Source organism: Cherax quadricarinatus, chromosome 85 (assembly GCF_038502225.1).
Source record: "Cherax quadricarinatus isolate ZL_2023a chromosome 85, ASM3850222v1, whole genome shotgun sequence".
NCBI lineage: Eukaryota > Metazoa > Arthropoda > Malacostraca > Decapoda > Parastacidae > Cherax > Cherax quadricarinatus.
The window spans coordinates 6,224,623-6,244,121 of record NC_091376.1 but is presented as its reverse complement, the minus strand read 5'-3'; the positions used below and the strand labels follow the sequence as shown (position 1 = coordinate 6,244,121).

Below are 19,499 nucleotides of genomic sequence, written 5' to 3'. Positions count from 1 at the left end.
AGTCATCAATACCATTGGCCTTGGAGAATTCTGTAGGCCAGTCAACAATCTCTAGGTCAGCTGTGAACTTCCTTATTGAGGCCTTGTCATGGAGTCTAAATGAGACTTTGTTGAATTCAAGTGGTGGTTTACTAATGTTTGTCAGGAGGAAGGTAGGGTAGTGGTCTGTAGTGCTATCTGTGATTATCCCTGATTTAAGGGGGGCTAGTATATTGGTCCATATGTGGTCTATTATGGTTGCACTTGTCTCAGTGAGCCTGGTTGGTTTAGTTATTGTTGGTATGAGAAGTGTGTTGTTCATATTGTTGATGAAATCAGTTACAGGCTGATCATCTAGTAAGCCAAGGTTGATGTTGAAATCTCCAGCTAAGAGAAGGTGGTGCTTATTCATTTGTCTGTTTGTTATTAGTGACTTTAATTTCTCACTGAAATTTGGGATGTTTGTGTGAGGTATCCGGTAAATGGCACCGATTGTTATAGGTGTCTTAAGGTTTTTTACAGTAAAATTAGCAAAAATGTATTCCCCATATTCATCACTAAAGCAAGTGGTGCTAATACAAGATAATTGGTTAGAGTAATAGATTGCAATACCACCCCCAACTTGGTTTGGTCTGCAGTTGTGAATTGCTGTGTATCCTGGTAGAGGGTAGATATCTATTGTGTCATGCTTAACCCTTTCAGGGTCCAAGGCCCAAATCTGGAGTCACGCACCAGTGTCCAAGAATTTTCAAAAAAAAAATTTGTTATTTTTTCTTATGAAATCGTAGAGAATCTTTTTGTGAAGGTAATAAAACAAAAAGTACGAAATTTGGTGGAAAATTGACGAAATTATGCTCTCGCGAATTTTGATGTGTCAGCGATATTTACGAATCGGCGATTTTGCCGACTTTGACTCCCATTTTAGGCCAATTACATTATTCCAATCAACCAAATTCTTAGCTATTTCACTAGTATTACTTCTATTCTATCGATTGAGCACAAGAAATCGCCAAGTCAACTGTTTCAACTACAAAATAAAGTGATCGGAAATTGTTAATTTGGCCAATTTAACACAAAGTTCAAAATATTCCAATTTCAAAATAGGGTCCAGAATAAACAATGTAGGCATTCCTGGCACTAAACTAACATTTCCTCTGTTCATTAGTCGTGTTTTGAGGCTTTACAAATAAATTCCATTTTGATTTTTTATTCACATAATGAATTTTTATTCACACCAAAAAATAGAACATTTACTGCTATGCAATACTGTAATAATTGTATAAATATCATCACCATATTTGTGAATGTATATTAGACCCACCAGCTGACGTGTATTAGACGTGTGAGGTCGTTTGTTTACTCTTGAATATCGGCAAAAATTTAACATTTCCGCTACTTTGAGCTCAGTTTCAAGCCATTTCCAGTGCTAAAACCAATCAAAATCATCTCTATTTCTGTAATATGTCTTCCATTCTATCAAATGAGACCAAGAAATCGCAAATACAACTATAAAAAACATACGAAAAAACACTGCAAAGTTGCTGTTTTAATCAAAAAATCATGATTTCAGTTTTTTTCTCTCATTATACACAGTGTGCTGCAGGATCTGTTTTATGTGGTGCACACATACCACATAGATGTATTCTCTCATATATAGGCCCAAATGTACCACTCACAGTTTATCAGAGTGAGCTGAGCTCATGGCGTAGATCTACGGTTTGGACACTCACCATAAAGCCGTAGATCTACGGGACGGACCCTGAAAGGGTTAAGCCAGGTCTCAGTAAGAATAATGCAGGAGAAGGGTGTCTTTAGTGATTCAAGGAGTGCCAGGAGGTCATCATAGTGTTTGCTTAAGGACCTGATGTTGTAGTTAAGTACTGATAGACTTTTAGCATTGTTTAGGATAGTGCTGGCTTGTGTTGCTGTGTAATAAAGGCAGTTACTTTCCAATAGGTTTTGATTGGGTGTCAGATTATGGAGGTTTAGATCAGGGTCAACATAATCAATCATCTTCTAGGTTTAAATTATGGTTATTTATATCCTGAGTTGTGTGTTGAGTTCTAGTACTGATATCTGTAGTGGTGGAAAGTTTGGATAAGTATATAGCTAGAGTATTTTGGTCATATAGAGTATAGTCACTACTACACATAATGAAGTTGATGTTGTCTATGTGTTGTGCTGGAATGAACTAAAGTACAACTAGGTATAAACTAGTAATATAAAAATACAAATTTAAAATAGAACAAGACTCTCACTTGTAATTGCACTAAGGTCTAATATAATGACTTTTGTGGAGTCTATGTTTTGAGCTAGAATGAGCTATAGTACAACTAGATTTAATCTAATAATATAAAAATACAAATTAAAAATAGCACCAGTCTCTCACTAGTAATTGCACTATGGTCTACTATAATGAATTTGGTATTGACTATAGTACAACTGTGTTTAATCTAATAATATAAAAAAGGCACAAGACTCTCAATTGTAATTGCACTAAGGTCTTATATAAGTTGTTTACAAGAATTAGAGTATAATTAGATTTAAATTGACAGGATAAAATACACAAGTTAAGGTAGCAAAAGAATAATAATAAAAAAAAATGATAAAAATAAAAATGGCAATGACTTGGTTATAATATGCTAGTAAGACGGTAGACAGGATAATATAAAAGTTGTAGTTGAAAATACTAGTTTAAAAAAGTATAAAATAAAATGGTCAATAAAAGAAGTTTACAATAAGTTTGATCAATATAGTTTAAAGCAAAATTGGGCAATAATAGGGATTTTAGAATAAAATTGGGCAATTGAGTATTTCTTAAAGTGAGGTAGAATTACTGAGGACAAGTTATGGCTAGTTTATAATAAAATAAGATGGAACAGTGATGCGATAAGTTGTAAAAAAAGGAGATAGATTCTGTAGATATTAAACAAATTAAGACTATGAGGTAGAATGGTCGTTGAATACAACAATGACAATCAAAAGTAGTTGGGGTATTAGAATTTTAGGGGGGCACAAATTTATGACAATATAACACTAACTGTGGACTGTGGGTATTATCTGCACTTTACTCTGATTCTGTTAGTCCAGCCTCACTTAGGAATGTTTTAAGGTCATGTTCTGTAGAGATGAAGTATCTCTTCCCAGTGGGCTGTTTCCTAACTGCGATTTTTCCATCCCTCACAAAGCACTGGTGGATTTTTTGGGCATAGCGTAATTTTCTTAGCTGATAAAGAAGGTTTTGTCTTGTTTTGGTAAGGCACTCATTGACGTAAACATCAATTTTCATAGAAATAGATGTTTTTAGTAGGTTGTTTCTTTGTAGGCTAGTTTGGAATTTTAACAGCACTATTTTTTTACCTGCTTGGTAGCCCATCAGTTTGAAATCCTTTAGGTCATCACTATGTATGTTAAGGCAAAGGTGGTCCTTGATAAGCTGTAGGGTGGTCTCCATGCAGGTCTCTTGGGTGACTGTGGCTGGGAGATGTTTGCTGTTAACTACAACAGCGTCAGATAGCTGTTGTTGGTCATTATGGTCTTGGAAGTTGGTTATGACATTGGCAAGTTGTTGGTCCACTCTTGATCTTTCCTCTGTAATGTTGGTAGTAAGTAGGGTGACTTGGTCTTTTAGAGTGTTGATAGTGTCTAGGGACTGGGTGTTGGTGTTGCTTTGTTGTTCCAGAGTGTCTAGTTTATGTTCTAGAGCAGTGATCTTGTTGAGGTAATCTGCATTGCTAGCTCTTAGTTCCTGCATTTCTTGAGTTAGTTTGGTGATCGTTTGGTTCTGAATCGTAAGGAGTTTAGCTATTTCTGGGTCGGTGATCTTCTTGACATCAAATACTGGGAAGGAGTTAGTTATCTTGGACTGTGGCAGCAGCCATGTTTGTTGTTGTCTGTCGTGTGTTGTGGTGGTGCCGGTGGGTGATGAGGGTTGTGTCCTGGCTGGCAGTACCACAAGTTTTCCTCGTGTTTTTACTGCTCTCACCTTTGATGTTAGGAGTCCTTAGCTGGTTACTGGATCTTCTTTTATTGCTCTGACCCTTGTCCATTGGCTGTGGCTTCGGGTGAATAATAGGCGATGGGTGAATGTTGTGGAGTATCACTTCAGTGGCAGCGGGGTAGGAGGTGGTAGTACGAGTCCTATTAGTTGGTAATTTGTGAACTTTTGGGTGATTTCTGATTTCTTTAAGCAAGCATTACGATGACCTCATAGCATTACTAAATTCCCTACATGCCAGTATGTCCATCATTACTCTCACCGAAACCTGGCTAAAGCCTGATACTACAGATGTCTATGCCATTCCTGGTTACACAGCCATACACAACTGTAGGCCAGATCAACAAGGGGGTGGCACAGCTATATACTACTCAGACCAAATAGAATGTATCACTAATACTTGCACAAGGGATGAACATGGGGAATATATAATAGCTAAATTCAAATCCAAATACCTACAAAAACCTACAGAGTACCACAGTCAAACACTAGCCGTTTTAGTGAAAACCTAGGAAGTATGATAACTGATGCACGCATGAACAAAGATCACTTACTACTCTCAGGTGACTTCAATATAAATCTCCTGCAAGACCAGGACCCACATGTTACTGAATTTGCAAACACTATGAGTAACTGCATGTTGCTACCAACAGTAACAAAACCTACAAGAGTTACACAGACTAGTGTTTCCCTACTTGACCACATCTGGACCAACACCATATCCCCTTTAAAATCAGGCATAATCACAGACAATACCACAGACCACTACCCTACCTTCCTCATAACAAATCTTGGCAAATTACCCCAAGATATTACTAAAGTCACTTTCAGACTTCACAATGAGGCAGCCATTAATAACCTCACAACAGCAGTAGCAAACATTTACTGGCACACTGAGCTAGAAATCTATACAGATATTGATGAATGTATTAATAATTTTCTAAAAAAGACCCAGTACCTTTATAACAAGCACTGCCCTAAAAAAAACTAAACAGATGACAGCTAAGAGACTGAACAGTCCCTGGCTAACACCCAGCATCCTTAAATCCATAAATACAAAGCACCTATATGAAAAACAGTACAGAATGGGTCACATAACCAGAGACCAAACAAAACGTTACTCGTCAATCCTAACCAGCCTGATAAGAAGGGCTAAAAAATTGTATTATGAGAACAGATTATCCAACTTAAGAGGTGATATAAAAAAGACCTGGAAAACTCTATCTGAAATTCTAGGAACAAAAAAGATATCACAAAATAGTGAAATTGAACTAACAAAACCAGATGAACCCCAACTCCCACCAACTGAAACAGCAAGCAGACTCAATGATTTCTTCTCCACTATAGGAAAAACCTTGCCAATAAAATCCCAAGCTCAAATACCCCACCCAACGGCTACCTCACTGGCAACTACCCGAACACACGGTTCCTAGCTCCGACTAACCCAACTGAAGTCTCCCTTATTATCAACACGCTAAAAAACAAGACAGGAAAATTAAATACCTTACCACCCTTTATATACAAAAAAGCATCACAAGTGCTATCACCAATCATTGCAACACTCATTAACAAATCCATCGAATCCTTTATCTACCCTACAGTTCTCAAAATAGCAAGGGTCACCCCGATCCATAAAGGAGGAGACCAAACAGAGTTGAATAACTATAGGCCAATATCCAACTTACACCCTCTCTCTAAAATCTTCGAAAAATTAATTCATAAGCGAATCTACTCCTACCTCATCTCCCACAACATACTCAACCCCTGTCAATTTGGGTTCAGGCCTAATAAAAATACTAATGATGCTATTATACACATGCTAGAACATATATACACTGCAATAGAGAAAAAAGAAGTCCCACTGGGGATCTTCATTGACTTACATAAAGCTTTTGATACAGCTGACCATGACTTGCTCCACATAAAATTGTCACACTATGGTATAAGAGGGCACTCCCTCAACTACCTAAAGTCATACCTCAGCAACAGAAGCCAATATGTGTACACAAATGGGGCAAACTCTTCTGCACAGCCAATTACAGTTGGTGTCCCACAGGGAAGTGTCCTTGGCCCTCTTCTCTTTCTCATTTACATAAATGACCTACCAAATGCATTGCAACTACTCAAACCCACACTATTTGCAGATGACACTACATACGTCTTCTCTCACCCGAGCCCAGTCATGCTAGCCAATACAGTGGACCCCCGCATACCGTTGGCATCACATAACGATTAATCCGCATACCGCTTGCTTTAATCGCAAAAATTTTGCCTCGCATACCGCTTAAAAACCCGCTCACTGATTTTCGTCCGAGATGCGTCCAATGTGCGCCCTCAGCCAGCCTCACATGTGCCGCCGGTGGCATTGTTTACCAGCCAGCCTCCGCGGTAACATCCAAGCATACAATCGGAATATTTCGTATTATTACAGTGTTTTCGGTGCTTTTTCTGGAAAATAAGTGACCATGGGCCCCAAGAAAGCTTCTAGTGCCAACCCTACAGCAATAAGGGTGAGAATTCCAATAGAGATGAAGAAAGAGATCATTGATAAGTATGAAAGTGGAGTGCGTATCGCCGACCTGGTCAGGTTGTACAAGAAACCCCAATCAACCATCGCTACTATTGTGGGCACCAGAAAGGCAATCAAGGAAGCTGTTCTTGCCAAAGGTTTAACTGTGTTTTCGAAACAAAGATCGCAAGTGATGGAAGATGTTGAGAGACTCTTATTGGTGTGGATAAATGAAAAACAGCTAGCAGGAGATAGCGTCTCTCAAGCGATCATAAGCGAAAAGGCTAGGAAGTTGCATGAGGATTTAATTAAAAAAATGCCTGCAACTAGTGCTGATGTGAGTGAATTTAAGGCCAGCAAAGGTTGGTTTGAGAGATTTAAGAAGCGTAGTGGCATACATAGTGTGATAAGGCATGGTGAGGCTGCCAGTTCGGACCACAAAGCGGCTGAAAAATATGTGCATGAATTCAAGGAGTACATAGAGACTGAAGGACTGAAACCTGAACAAGTGTTTAATTGTGATGAAACAGGCCTGTTTTGGAAGAAAATGCCAAGCAGGACCTACATTACTCAGGAGGAAAAGGCACTCCCAGGACATAAGCCTATGAAAGACAGGCTTACTTTGTTGATGTGTTCCAATGCTACTGGTGATTGCAAAGTTAAGCCTTTATTAGTGTATCACTCTGAAATTCCCAGAGCGTTCAGGCAAAAGAATGTCCTCAAGGAGAATTTGTGTATGCTGTGGAGGGCAAACAGTAAGGCATGGGTCACTAGGGACTTTTTCTATGACTGGTTACACCATGCATTTGCCCCCAATGTGAAAGATTACCTAACTGAAAAGAAATTAGAACTTAAGTGCCTCCTGGTGTTAGACAATGCCCCTGGTCATCCTACAGACGTGGCAGAGCGACTTTATGGGGACATGAAATTCATTAACATCAAGTTTTTGCCTCCTAATACCACTCCTCTCCTGCAGCCCATGGACCAGCAGGTTATTGCAAACTTCAAAAAACTGTACACAAAAGCTCTGTTTGAAAGGTGCTTTGTAGTGACCTCAGAAACTCAACTGACTCTAAGAGAGTTTTGGAGAGAGCACTTTAATATCCTCAATTGTGTAAACCTTATAGGTAAGGCTTGGGAGGGAGTGACTAAGAAGACCTTGAACTCTGCTTGGAAGAAACTGTGGCCAGAATGTGTAGACAAAAGGGATTTTGAAGGGTTTGAGGCTAACCCTGAGAGGATTATGCCAGTTGAGGAATCCATTGTGGCATTGGGAAAGTCCTTGGGGTTGGAGGTTAGTGGGGAGGATGTGGAAGAGTTGGTGGAGGAGGACAATGAAGAACTAACCACTGATGAGCTGATAGATCAACTTCAACAGCAAGAGGCCAGACCTGAGGAAACTGGTTCAGAGGAGGGGAGAGAGAAATTGAAGAAGTTGCCTACTACAAAGATTAAGGAAATGTGTGCAAAGTGGCTTGAAGTGCAAACCTTTTTTGATGAAAATCACCCTCACACAGCTATTGCAAGCCGTGTTGGCAACCTGTACACTGACAATGTTGTGAAACACTTTAGGGAAGTCATAAAGGAACGAGAGGTACAGGCCACTATGGACAGATATGTTGTGCGAAAGAAGTCCAGTGACTCTGAAGCTGGTCCTAGTGGCATTAAAAGAAGAAGGGAAGTAACCCCAGAAAAGGACTCGACACCTCAAGTCTTAATGGAAGGGGATTCCCCTTCTAAACACTAACACTCTCTCTCCCCTCCTCCCATCCCATCAATCATCACCAGATCTTCAATAAAAGTAAGTGTCATGTAAGTGTGCATGCCTTTTTCAGTTTGTGTGTATTAAAATTAACATTTCATGTGGTAAAAATTTTTTTTTTTTTCATACTTTTGGGTGTCTTGCACGGATTAATTTGATTTCCATTATTTCTTATGGGGAAAATTCATTCGCATACCGATTATTTCGCATACCAATGACCCCTCTTGCACGGATTAAAATCGGTATGCGGGGGTCCACTGTACTGTGAATACCGAATTACAGAAAATATCCAAGAGTGTATCAGTCTGTAGTGGAAGGAAGGCGGGGTAGGGGTCGGCCTAGGAAAGGTTGGAGGGAGGGGGTAAAGGAGGTTTTGTGTGTGAGGGGCTTGGACTTCCAGCAGGCATGTGTGAGCGTGTTTGATAGGAGTGAATGGAGACAAATGGTTTTTAATACTTGACGTGCTGTTGGAGTGTGAGCAAAGTAACATTTATGAAGGGATTCAGGGAAACCAGCAGGCCGGACTTGAGTCCTGGAGATGGGAAGTACAGTGCCTGCACTCTGAAGGAGGGGTGTTAATGTTGCAGTTTAAAAACTGTAGTGTAAAACACCCTTCTGGCAAGACAGTGATGGAGTGAATGATGGTGAAAGTTTTTCTTTTTCGGGCCACCCTGCCTTGGTGGGAATCGGCCAGTGTGTTAATAATAAAAAAAAATAATCTACCTGGATGAGGACTAACAAACTTATTCTAAATATTGACAAAACTTACTTCATTCAGTTTGGTAACAGAGCTACAGATGTCCCTCTTAACATAATGATAAACGGATCACCTATCACAAAGCTCACAGAGGGAAAATTCTTAGGAATCCACGTTTTATTTATTTATTTAGTAATTTGAGCATACATACAGAGGTACAAAAAAATACAGGTAAGAGCAGCATGCCAAAGCCACTTATATGCATAGCATTACAGGCTGGCTTACAATTAACTTAAGATTAACTAAGCAATGATGAAATCAGTGATAAGACATTATTGCAAACAGATAACTATAAAGCACAAATGAGTATTACAAAGACAGGTCATATGGTTGCATGCATTGCTGTACATTCAGTCGAATGGAGTATTCTGTTAGATTGGGTTTTAGGTTTAACATTTATGTGATATAATTGTGAGAAACATTTAAGATATACAATTTATAAGGTTCAGTTATTCAGTATTTATTTGGTTTTGGGTGAGTAAGTGATCTTTGAGAAGAGACTTGAATTTATAAACAGGTAGTGTTTCTTTTATATTTACAGGTAATGAATTCCAGATTTTAGGGCTTTTTATGTGCATTGAGTTTTTGCATAGCGTGAGATGGACACGAGGAACATCAAAGAGTGATCTGTGCCTTGTGTTATCTCATGTGTTCTGTTGAGGTTGGCAAGGAGATGTTTGAGGGGAGGGTTAATATCAGAGTTAAGTGTTCTATGTATGTAATAGGTGTATGAAATTTGAGTCTATTATCAAGGTGGATTCCTAAGAATTTTCCCTCTGTTAGCTTTGTGATAGGTGATCCGTTTATCATTATGCTAAGAGAGACATCTGTAGCTCTGTTACCAAACTGAATGAAGTAGGTTTTGTCAATGTTTAGTGTAAGTTTGTTAGTCCTCATCCAGGTAGATATTTTCTGTAATTCGGTATTTACAGTATTGGCTAGCGTGACTGGGCTTGGGTGAGAGAAGACGTATGTAGTGTCATCTGCAAATAGTGTGGGTTTGAGTAATTGCGAAGCATTTGGTAAGTCATTTATGTATAGGAGAAAGAGAAGAGGGCCAAGGACACTTCCCTGTGGGACACCAACTGTAATTGGTTGTGCGGAAGAGCTTGCCCCATTTGCGTACACATATTGGCTTCTGTTGCTGAGGTATGACTTGAGGTAGTTGAGGGAGTGCCCTCTTATACCATAGTGTGACAATTTTACGTGGAGCAAGTCATGGTCAACTGTATCAAAAGCTTTACGTAAGTCAATGAAGATCCCCAGTGGGACTTCTTTTTTCTCTATTGCAGTGTATATATGTTCTAGCATGTGTATAATAGCATCATTAGTATTTTTATTAGGCCTGAATCCAAATTGGCAGGGGTTGAGTATGTTTTGGGAGATGAGGTAGGAGTAGATTTGCTTATGAATTAATTTTTCGAAGATTTTTGAGAGAGGGTGTAAATTGGATATTGGCCTATAGTTATTCAACTCTGTTTGGTCTCCTCCTTTATGGATCGGGGTGACCCTTGCTATTTTGAGAACTGTAGGGAAGGTGGAGGATTCAATGGATTTGTTAAAGAGTGTTGCAATGATTGGTGATAGCACTTATGACACTTTTTTGTATATAAAGGGTGGTAAGGTATTTAAATCTCCTGCCTTGTTTTTTAGTGCATTGATAATAAGGGAGACTTCGTATGGGTTAGTCGGAGCTAGGAACAGTGTGTTTGGGTAGTTGCCAGTGAGGTAGTCATTTGGTGGGGTATCTGAGCTTGGGATTTTATTGGCAAGGTTTTGTCCTATAGTGGAGAAGAAATCATTGAGTCTGTTTGCTGTTTCTGTTGGTGGGAGTTGGGGTTCATCTGATTTTGCTAATTTTATTTTGCTATTTCGTGATATCTTTTTTGTTCCCAGAATTTCTGATAGGGTTTTCCAGGTCTTTTTTATATCACCTCGTAAGTTGGATAATCTGTTCTCATAATACAATTTTTTTGCCCTTCGTATCAGGCTGGTTAGGACTGACGAGTAACGTTTTGTTTGGTCTCTGGTTATGTGACCCATTCTGTACTGTTTTTCATATCGGTGTTTTGTATTTATGGATTTGAGAATGCTGGGTGTTAGCCAGGGACTGTTCAGTCTCTTAGCTGTCATCTGTTTAGTTTTTTTAGGGCAGTGCTTGTTATAGGTCTTTTTTAGAAAATTATTAAAACATTCGTCAATATCTGTATAGATTTCTAGCTCAGTGTGCCAGTCAATGTTTGTTACTGCTGTTGTGAAGTTATTAATGGCTGCCTCATTGTGAAGTCTGAAGGTGACTTTAGTAGTGTCTTGGGGTAATTTACCAAGAGTTGTTATGAAGAAAGTAGGGTAATGGTCTGTGGTATTATCTGTAATTATGCCTGATTTTAAAGGGGATGTGGTGTTGGTCCAGATGTGGTCAAGTAGGGAAACACTAGTCTCCGTAACTCTTGTAGGTTTTGTTACTGTTGGTAGCAACATGCAGTTACTCATTGTGTTTGTGAATTCAGTAACGTGTGGGTCCTGGTCTTGCAGGAGATTTATATTGAAGTCACCTGAGAGTAGTAAGATCTGATATTGTAGTTAAAGACAGTTATGTTTTTGTTGGCTCTGAGAAGTGCCTTTGATTGTTCTGCTGTGTAGTAATTACAGTAACTGTTTGATTCATTTAAGTCATTCAATAAGAGGTTGGTATCAGGATCAATGCTTGTAATCATAAGATTTGTAGTGAATCTATAGTTAGAATTAAGTATAAAACAAAGTAAATATTCTAAAGCTAAAAAATAGCACCTGAATTATTTAACAAATGTAAAAATAATGGAGCTAAGGTAGTTTTTTTAAAGCTAAAATAAAGGAGACAATATAAAAGGGACTAAAATAATTTGTGGTGAACAAATAAAGTGATGATCAAATAATGGAGCTTGGGAATATGATAGTAGGTAGTACTTTAAAGGTAATTCTTTAAAGTTAGAATTATAATGTAAAATTATAATATAAAAGGGACTAATATAAGTTGTGGTGAACAATAAAGTGGTAATCAAAAAATGAGCTTTGGAATATAATGGCAAAATAGTGAACTTATTACACTTTAGCACCTGAGAATAGCACCATGATTATTTTAACAATTGTGAATATATGAACTAAGGTAGTTATATAAAGCTAAAATAAAGGAAAAAATATATAAGGGACTAAAATTAAGTAATGGTAAACAAAGTTAAATGGACAGATAGTCACTATGAAATAATATTGTATTAGGAGTAAGATCTGATTTGTAATATTAAATAAGTTGAGCAGTTTATTGCACAATAAAAAGTAAAAAAATTAGGTAGTTGGTACTAGCTAGCAAAAGATAGTTTTGGTACTTGCAAAAAGTAATTGGAATATACACTATTTGCACACACAATAAAAAGTGACTAAAAAAACAAGTAGTGGTAAACAAAATTAAATGGACAGGTAAGAACAATGAATAATATTAATTTGGAGTAAGATTTGACTTGTAACTTAAAATTATGAGCAATTAATAGCAGTAAGAAAGAAGTATAAAGTATTGGAGGTAGTTAGCATTAGCTAGTGATGAAAAAATAATAAAAATAATAATGCACATTATAATAGTAACATACACTATATGCACCACACGTATATATGTATTAAGGGCACTTATCTAATCTGTTAGAGAAATGTCCGCTTTTCTAAGGAAGGTAGAGAAATCATGTTCGTTTGAGATAGTATATTGTTGTCCTGTTGATGTTTTCCTTACTAGTATTTTACCATCTTGCGTGAAACACTGATGTATTTTGTTTTCCTGTTTAAGTTTTCTCAGCCTGAACAGAAGGTTTTGACGTTTTCTTGTTAGACACTCATTTATGTCCACTCCATTTTTCATTGTAATTGCTGATTTAATTAGGTCCTTTCTTTTATCGTATGAATGAAGTCGGATCATTATACTGAGTTTACTTCCTGGTTTTCCTAGCAAATGTGTTTCTTTGATTTCATTGTTTTGCACGATGACTTGTACGTGGTCCTGTATTATTCTGACAGCAGATAATAGACTCAAATTTCAAACACATATACAACAAATTTCCAAGAAAATTTCCAAGAAGGTAGGCATACTATCGAAGATACGGTACTATGTTCCATAGTCAGCCCTCCTGACCCTGTATCACTCACTTTTACCCCTATCTCACCTATGGAATTTGTGCATGGGACTCAACAACAATAAACCATCTCAGACCACTAATTACCCAACAAAAGGCTGCAGTCAGAATAACAAATTCCCACTACAGGCAGCACACTCCACCAATATTCAAAATTCTAAACCTACTCACCATATAAAACATCCATACTTATTACTGCACCTACTACATACGTAGAACACTTAACTCTGATATAAACCCTCCCCTCAAACATCTCCTTACCAACCTCAACAGAACACATGACCATAACACAAGACACAGATCACTCTTTGATGTTCCTCGTGTCCATCTCACACTATGCAAAAACTCAATGCACATAAAAGGCCCTAAAATCTGGAATTCATTACCTGCGAATATAAAAGAAACGCAGTCTGTTTATAAATTCAAGTCTCTTCTCAAAAATCACTTACTCACCCACAACTAAATAAATACTGAATAATTGTATCTCATAAATTGTATCTCACAAATGTTTCTCATAATTGTATCTCATAAATGTTTAACCTATGACCCAATCAAACTTTGTTATTTTTCATTACATTACCTAACAGAATACTCCAGTCTACTGAATGCTCAGCAACACAGTAAATGACCATATGACCTGTCTTTGTAATACTCATTTGTGCTTAATTGTAATCTGTTTAAATAATGTTTTACCACTGAATATATAATTGCTTAGTTAATCTTAAGTTAATTAAGCCTGCCCATAAAGCTCTGCATACAAGGGGCTTTGGCATGTTACACTTAATTACTGTATTCCTTTGTACTTCACTGTATCATGTTCAAATTAATAAATAAATAAATAAATAAATAAATACAGAAGATTCTCATGTTTGTAAGCAGAGGATTTACTGTACCTGATATAGTACACAAAGCTTACAGTCACAGTACAATAAATAATGAAAATAAAGGAGTTAAAAGTACCATTTACTGTCATTTCTTCTATACCATGAACTGACCAAGAGATCAATCACTTATGACAAAGGTGCTCACCCATGCTCTGGTAGTGATGGGGTGGACAGTCGGGTCACGAGTCTGAGCAGTCACTTTCACACGAATAAAATTTTCTTCAGATCCTGACAATGACACCACCCAACTCCACTCCCCTTCCTGAAAAATATATACTGAAATTACTTCTTTATTTAAAAATTTATGTTAAGAAATTAGAGACAATAATCCCCCCAAAAAATATAATTCAAAAGTTAAAAATTAAATTAAAGAATGACACAGAACAATACAGAATTATCATTATTTAATATGCAAATATACTACAGTATATTATACTGTATTGTAATACTGTACAATACAGCATTAGACATCGATTAATATTCATTTAACCAGAAAGAAAAACAAGTCGTGAAGAGTCAGATGAAGCACTCACACTAACGGTACAGTATCTACCTGCCTTCTGTGAAAAAATATTACACATTTATCATTTAAAAACTGTGACTTGGCCAGGACTCGAGCCTGTGTTCCTATGCCCAGCCCTGTGTGAACTGAACGAAGTATGCATCACTCTACTGGACCACCATCCTTAAACACCAGACACCTAGCAGTACTGTGTTATCCTGATGCAAGGACATTAGTGGTCATGGAGCCTCAGAGACTAATTTCAACCTCTTCCTGTTTGGTGTACCAGCCTTCACAAGCAGTCTGTAATCAATAAAATCACGAAAAAAGTTATTTTGAATCATTAACAGAACTGTGGCTGGGTTAACCCTTTGACTGTTGCAGGCCCCTTTCTGAAACTCATTCTATGTCGCAAAATTTAAAAAAAAAAAACAAAAAATTATTTTTTCTTATGAAATGATAGAGAATTTTTTCCCGATGGTAATGACACCAAAAGTTCGAAATTTGGTCGAAAACTCAAGGAATTACGCTCCCGCGAAGTTAGCGGTCTCAGCGACATATATGTATTGGCGATTTCGCCGAATTTGAGCCCTGTTTTTAGCCAATTTCATTGTTCCAGTTGACCAAATTCATAGCTATTTCTTTAGAACTCCATTTTATCTATCAGTTGAGTACAAGAAACTACCCATTTACCAATTTGAACTACCCAATAAAGTGGTCAGAAATTGGCAATTTGGCCAATTTCACGCAAATTAAAAAAGATGCCAATTTCAAAATAGGGTCCAGAATAAACAATGTAGATATTCTTGGCACTAAAATAACATATCCTCCATTCATTAGTCACGTCTCTATGCCCCTCTTATATTACTATTGCTTTCTATTTTGGTTTTTTATTCACACAAAAAAATACAAAATTTACTGTTATGCAGATTATTGCATTATTTTAAAAATGGTATAAATAATATCAGTGCACTAGTGAAAGAATATTAGACTCCCCAGTTGAAGTGTATTGGACGTGTGGTGTGATTTGCTTACTCCTGAACATTGGTAAAAATCGAACATTTCTGCTACTTTGAGCTCAGTTTCAAGGTTGTTTTCATCGTGAAAGTAATGAAAATCATCTCTATTTCTGTAATATGTTTTCCATTTTATCACCTGAGACCATGAAAACGAGAATACAACGATAAATACTATACGAAAATACACCTCAAAGTAGGCGTTTTAATAAAAAAAATGGTCTTTTTTTTTTTCTCATTACGCACTGTGTGCTGCAGGATTTTTTTATGTGGTGCACACTGACCACCCAGACCCATTCTCTCACATGTGGGCCTACCAGCTTTCTCCCGCTTGGTTTGAAGCCGCTAGAATTTACGCGTATAGATACGTCAGAAACAGTGGCGTGTAAGACGTATTTATACTCGTTTCGTAATTTCATTGATTTATAGACTGCTTGTGAAGGCTGGTACACTAAACAGGATGAGGCTGAAAGTAGTCTCTGAGGCTCCATGACCACAAATGTCCTTGCATCAGGATAACACGCTCAGTACTGCTGGGTGCCTGGTATTTAAGTATGGTGGTCCAATGGAGAGAGTGACGCATACTTTGTTCAGTCCACACAGGGCTGGGCATGGGAACACAGGATTGAGTCCTGGCCAAGTCACAGTTCTGTTAATGATTCAAAATCACTTGTTTCATGATTTCATTGATATATAGATTACACATTTATGTAATCTAAATATGCTTCAGCATGCTCTAAAGGTGCCTAGTCTCTTGACAAGCCAACCAAACTCAAATCTTACAACTTATGCACAGGTGTTGGGTGGTCAGGAGATAAGTCTTTACCAACCACCACAAACATAATTCGATAAGTCGTAACTTTACTTTCATCTTCACTGATTTCAAGTGTTTACTGAATTTAGGAGGTATCCTAGTATAAACTAAGTATTCTTCAGGGGCCGTAGCAGGCAGATGCCATTCACTACAGTCCTTGGGAAAGAGAAAGGATTTTTTTTAGGGGAGAGTAAGAAAAAATTTAGTGAAGGAGGAAAGGTGTTTATGGAAGAGAGAGGAAAAAGTTTTTGGAAGAAAGGAGAAAGCTTATGGAAGAAAGAGAAGAAAGCTTAAGGAAGAAAGAGGAGAAAGATTGGAAAAAAAGAGGTTTGAAGAAGAATGTTTGGAAAAGAGAGAAAGTATGGGAAAGGCTGGAAAAGAAAGGTAAAAAAAATTCAGGGACGTTCAGAAAGGAAAAAAATAAGAGTTTTGGGAAGAAAAGAAAATCTGAGGAAGAGAAGAAATTTTCAGACAAAAAGGGAAGTGTGGGAAAAGAGGAAGAGTAGGTATTCCTAAAGAAGAAAGTTTGGGGAAAGAGGGAGAGTATGTACAGTGGTACCCTGAGTTTCGTACATAATTCATTCCAGATGGTTGTTTGAGTGCCGTTACCGAACGAATTTGTTCCCATTAGGAATAATGTAAATTAGATTAGTCCACTTCAGACCCCCAAAAATATACTTACAAAAGCACTTACAATAATACACTTACATATTTGTTTGAGTTGGGAGCTGTACGAAACTCAGGGTCCCACTGTATTCCTAGAGAAGAAAGTGTGGGGAAAGAGGGAGAGTATGTATTCCTAGAGAAGAAAGTGTGGGAAAATGTGCAGGGTATGTATACCTAGAGAAGAAAGTGTGGAGAAAGAGGGAGAGTATGTATTCCTAGAGAAGAAAGTCTGAGGAAAGAGGGAGAGTATGTATTCCTAGAGAAGAAAGTGTGGGGAAAGAGGGAGAGTATGTATTCCTAGAGAAGAAAGTGTGGGAAAATGTGCAAGGTATGTATACCTAGAGAAGAAAGTGTGGAGAAAGAGGGAGAGTATGTATTCCTAGAGAAGAAAGTCTGAGGAAAGAGGGAGAGTATGTATTCCTAGAGAAGAAAGTGTGGGAAAATGTGCAGGGTATGTATACCTAGAGAAGAAAGTGTGGAGAAAGAGGGAGAGTATGTATACCTAGAGAAGAAAGTGTGGAGAAAGAGGGAGAGTATGTATTCCTAGAGAAGAAAGTGTGGGAAAATGTGCAGGGTATGTATACCTAGAGAAGAAAGTGTGGAGAAAGAGGGAGAGTACATATTCCTAGAGAAGAAAGTCTGAGGAAAGAGGGACAGTATGTATTCCTAGAGAAGAAAGTGTGGGGAAAGAGGGAGAGTATGAACTCCTAGAGAAGAAAATCTGGGGAAAGAGGGAGAGTATGAACTCCTAGAGAAGAAAATCTGGGGAAAGAGGGAGAGTATGAACTCCTAGAGAAGAAAGTGTGGGGAAAGAGGGAGAGTATGTATTCCTAGAGAAGAAAGTGTGGGAAAATGTGCAGGGTATGTATACCTAGAGAAGAAAGTGTGGAGAAAGAGGGAGAGTACATATTCCTAGAGAAGAAAATCTGGGGAAAGAGGGAGAGTATGAACTCCTAGAGAAGAAAATCTGGGGAAAGAGGGAGAGTATGAACTCCTAGAGAAGAAAATCTGGGGAAAGAGGGAGAGTATGAACTCCTAGAGAAGAAAATCTGGGGAAAGAGGGAGAGTATGAACTCCTAGAGAAGAAAATCTGGGGAAAGAGGGAGAGTATGAACTCCTAGAGAAGAAAATCTGGGGAAAGAGGGAGAGTATGAACTCCTAGAGAAGAAAATCTGGAGAAAGAGGGAGAGTATGAACTCCTAGAGAAGAAAATCTGGAGAAAGAGGGAGAGTATGAACTCCTAGAGAAGAAAATCTGGGGAAAGAGGGAGAGTATGAACTCCTAGAGAAGAAAATCTGGGGAAAGAGGGAGAGTATGAACTCCTAGAGAAGAAAATCTGGGGAAAGAGGGAGAGTATGAACTCCTAGAGAAGAAAATCTGGAGAAAGAGGGAGAGTATGAACTCCTAGAGAAGAAAATCTGGAGAAAGAGGGAGAGTATGAACTCCTAGAGAAGAAAATCTGGGGAAAGAGGGAGAGTATGAACTCCTAGAGAAGAAAATCTGGGGAAAGAGGGAGAGTATGAACTCCTAGAGAAGAAAGTGTGGGGAAAGAGGGAGAGTATGTATTCCTAGAGAAGAAAGTGTGGGAAAATGTGCAGGGTATGTATACCTAGAGAAGAAAGTGTGGAGAAAGAGGGAGAGTACATATTCCTAGAGAAGAAAGTCTGAGGAAAGAGGGACAGTATGTATTCCTAGAGAAGAAAATCTGGGGAAAGAGGGAGAGTATGAACTCCTAGAGAAGAAAATCTGGGGAAAGAGGGAGAGTATGAACTCCTAGAGAAGAAAATCTGGGGAAAGAGGGAGAGTATGAACTCCTAGAGAAGAAAATCTGGGGAAAGAGGGAGAGTATGAACTCCTAGAGAAGAAAATCTGGGGAAAGAGGGAGAGTATGAACTCCTAGAGAAGAAAATCTGGGGAAAGAGGGAGAGTATGAACTCCTAGAGAAGAAAATCTGGAGAAAGAGGGAGAGTATGAACTCCTAGAGAAGAAAATCTGGAGAAAGAGGGAGAGTATGAACTCCTAGAGAAGAAAATCTGGGGAAAGAGGGAGAGTATGAACTCCTAGAGAAGAAAATCTGGAGAAAGAGGGAGAGTATGAACTCCTAGAGAAGAAAATCTGGAGAAAGAGGGAGAGTATGAACTCCTAGAGAAGAAAATCTGGAGAAAGAGGGAGAGTATGAACTCCTAGAGAAGAAAATCTGGAGAAAGAGGGAGAATATGAAATCCTAGAAAAGGGCATCTGGAGCAAATCTGTTCAAAGCAAACCTAGTGAATCATAGTAAACATGCAGTTAGGTAAATCATTTCAAAATAATTTGAAAAAAAAAAAAAAGTAATTTAAAGGGACTACTGTACATTAGGTAAATTATTATTATTATTATAATCAAAAAGAAGTGCTAAGCCACAAGGGCTATACAGTGTGTACATTAGGTAAAACAGTGAAATGAAGTACCTACTTCCA

At 38.0% G+C, this 19,499-nt stretch overlaps 1 protein-coding gene across 9 annotated transcripts in view; it reads right to left on the bottom strand.

The window, feature by feature from the left end:
* Nucleotides 1–19,499, bottom strand: part of LOC128703277 (calcium-activated chloride channel regulator 1) — a 482,928-nt gene that overhangs the window by 112,798 nt on the left and 350,631 nt on the right. For all 9 annotated transcript variants that reach the window (XM_070103296.1, XM_070103298.1, XM_070103299.1 and 6 more), the window contains one exon: nucleotides 14,188–14,304. In XM_070103296.1, coding sequence (XP_069959397.1) covers nucleotides 14,188–14,304 — 117 coding nt within the window. The remainder of the gene's footprint in view (nucleotides 1–14,187; nucleotides 14,305–19,499) is intronic.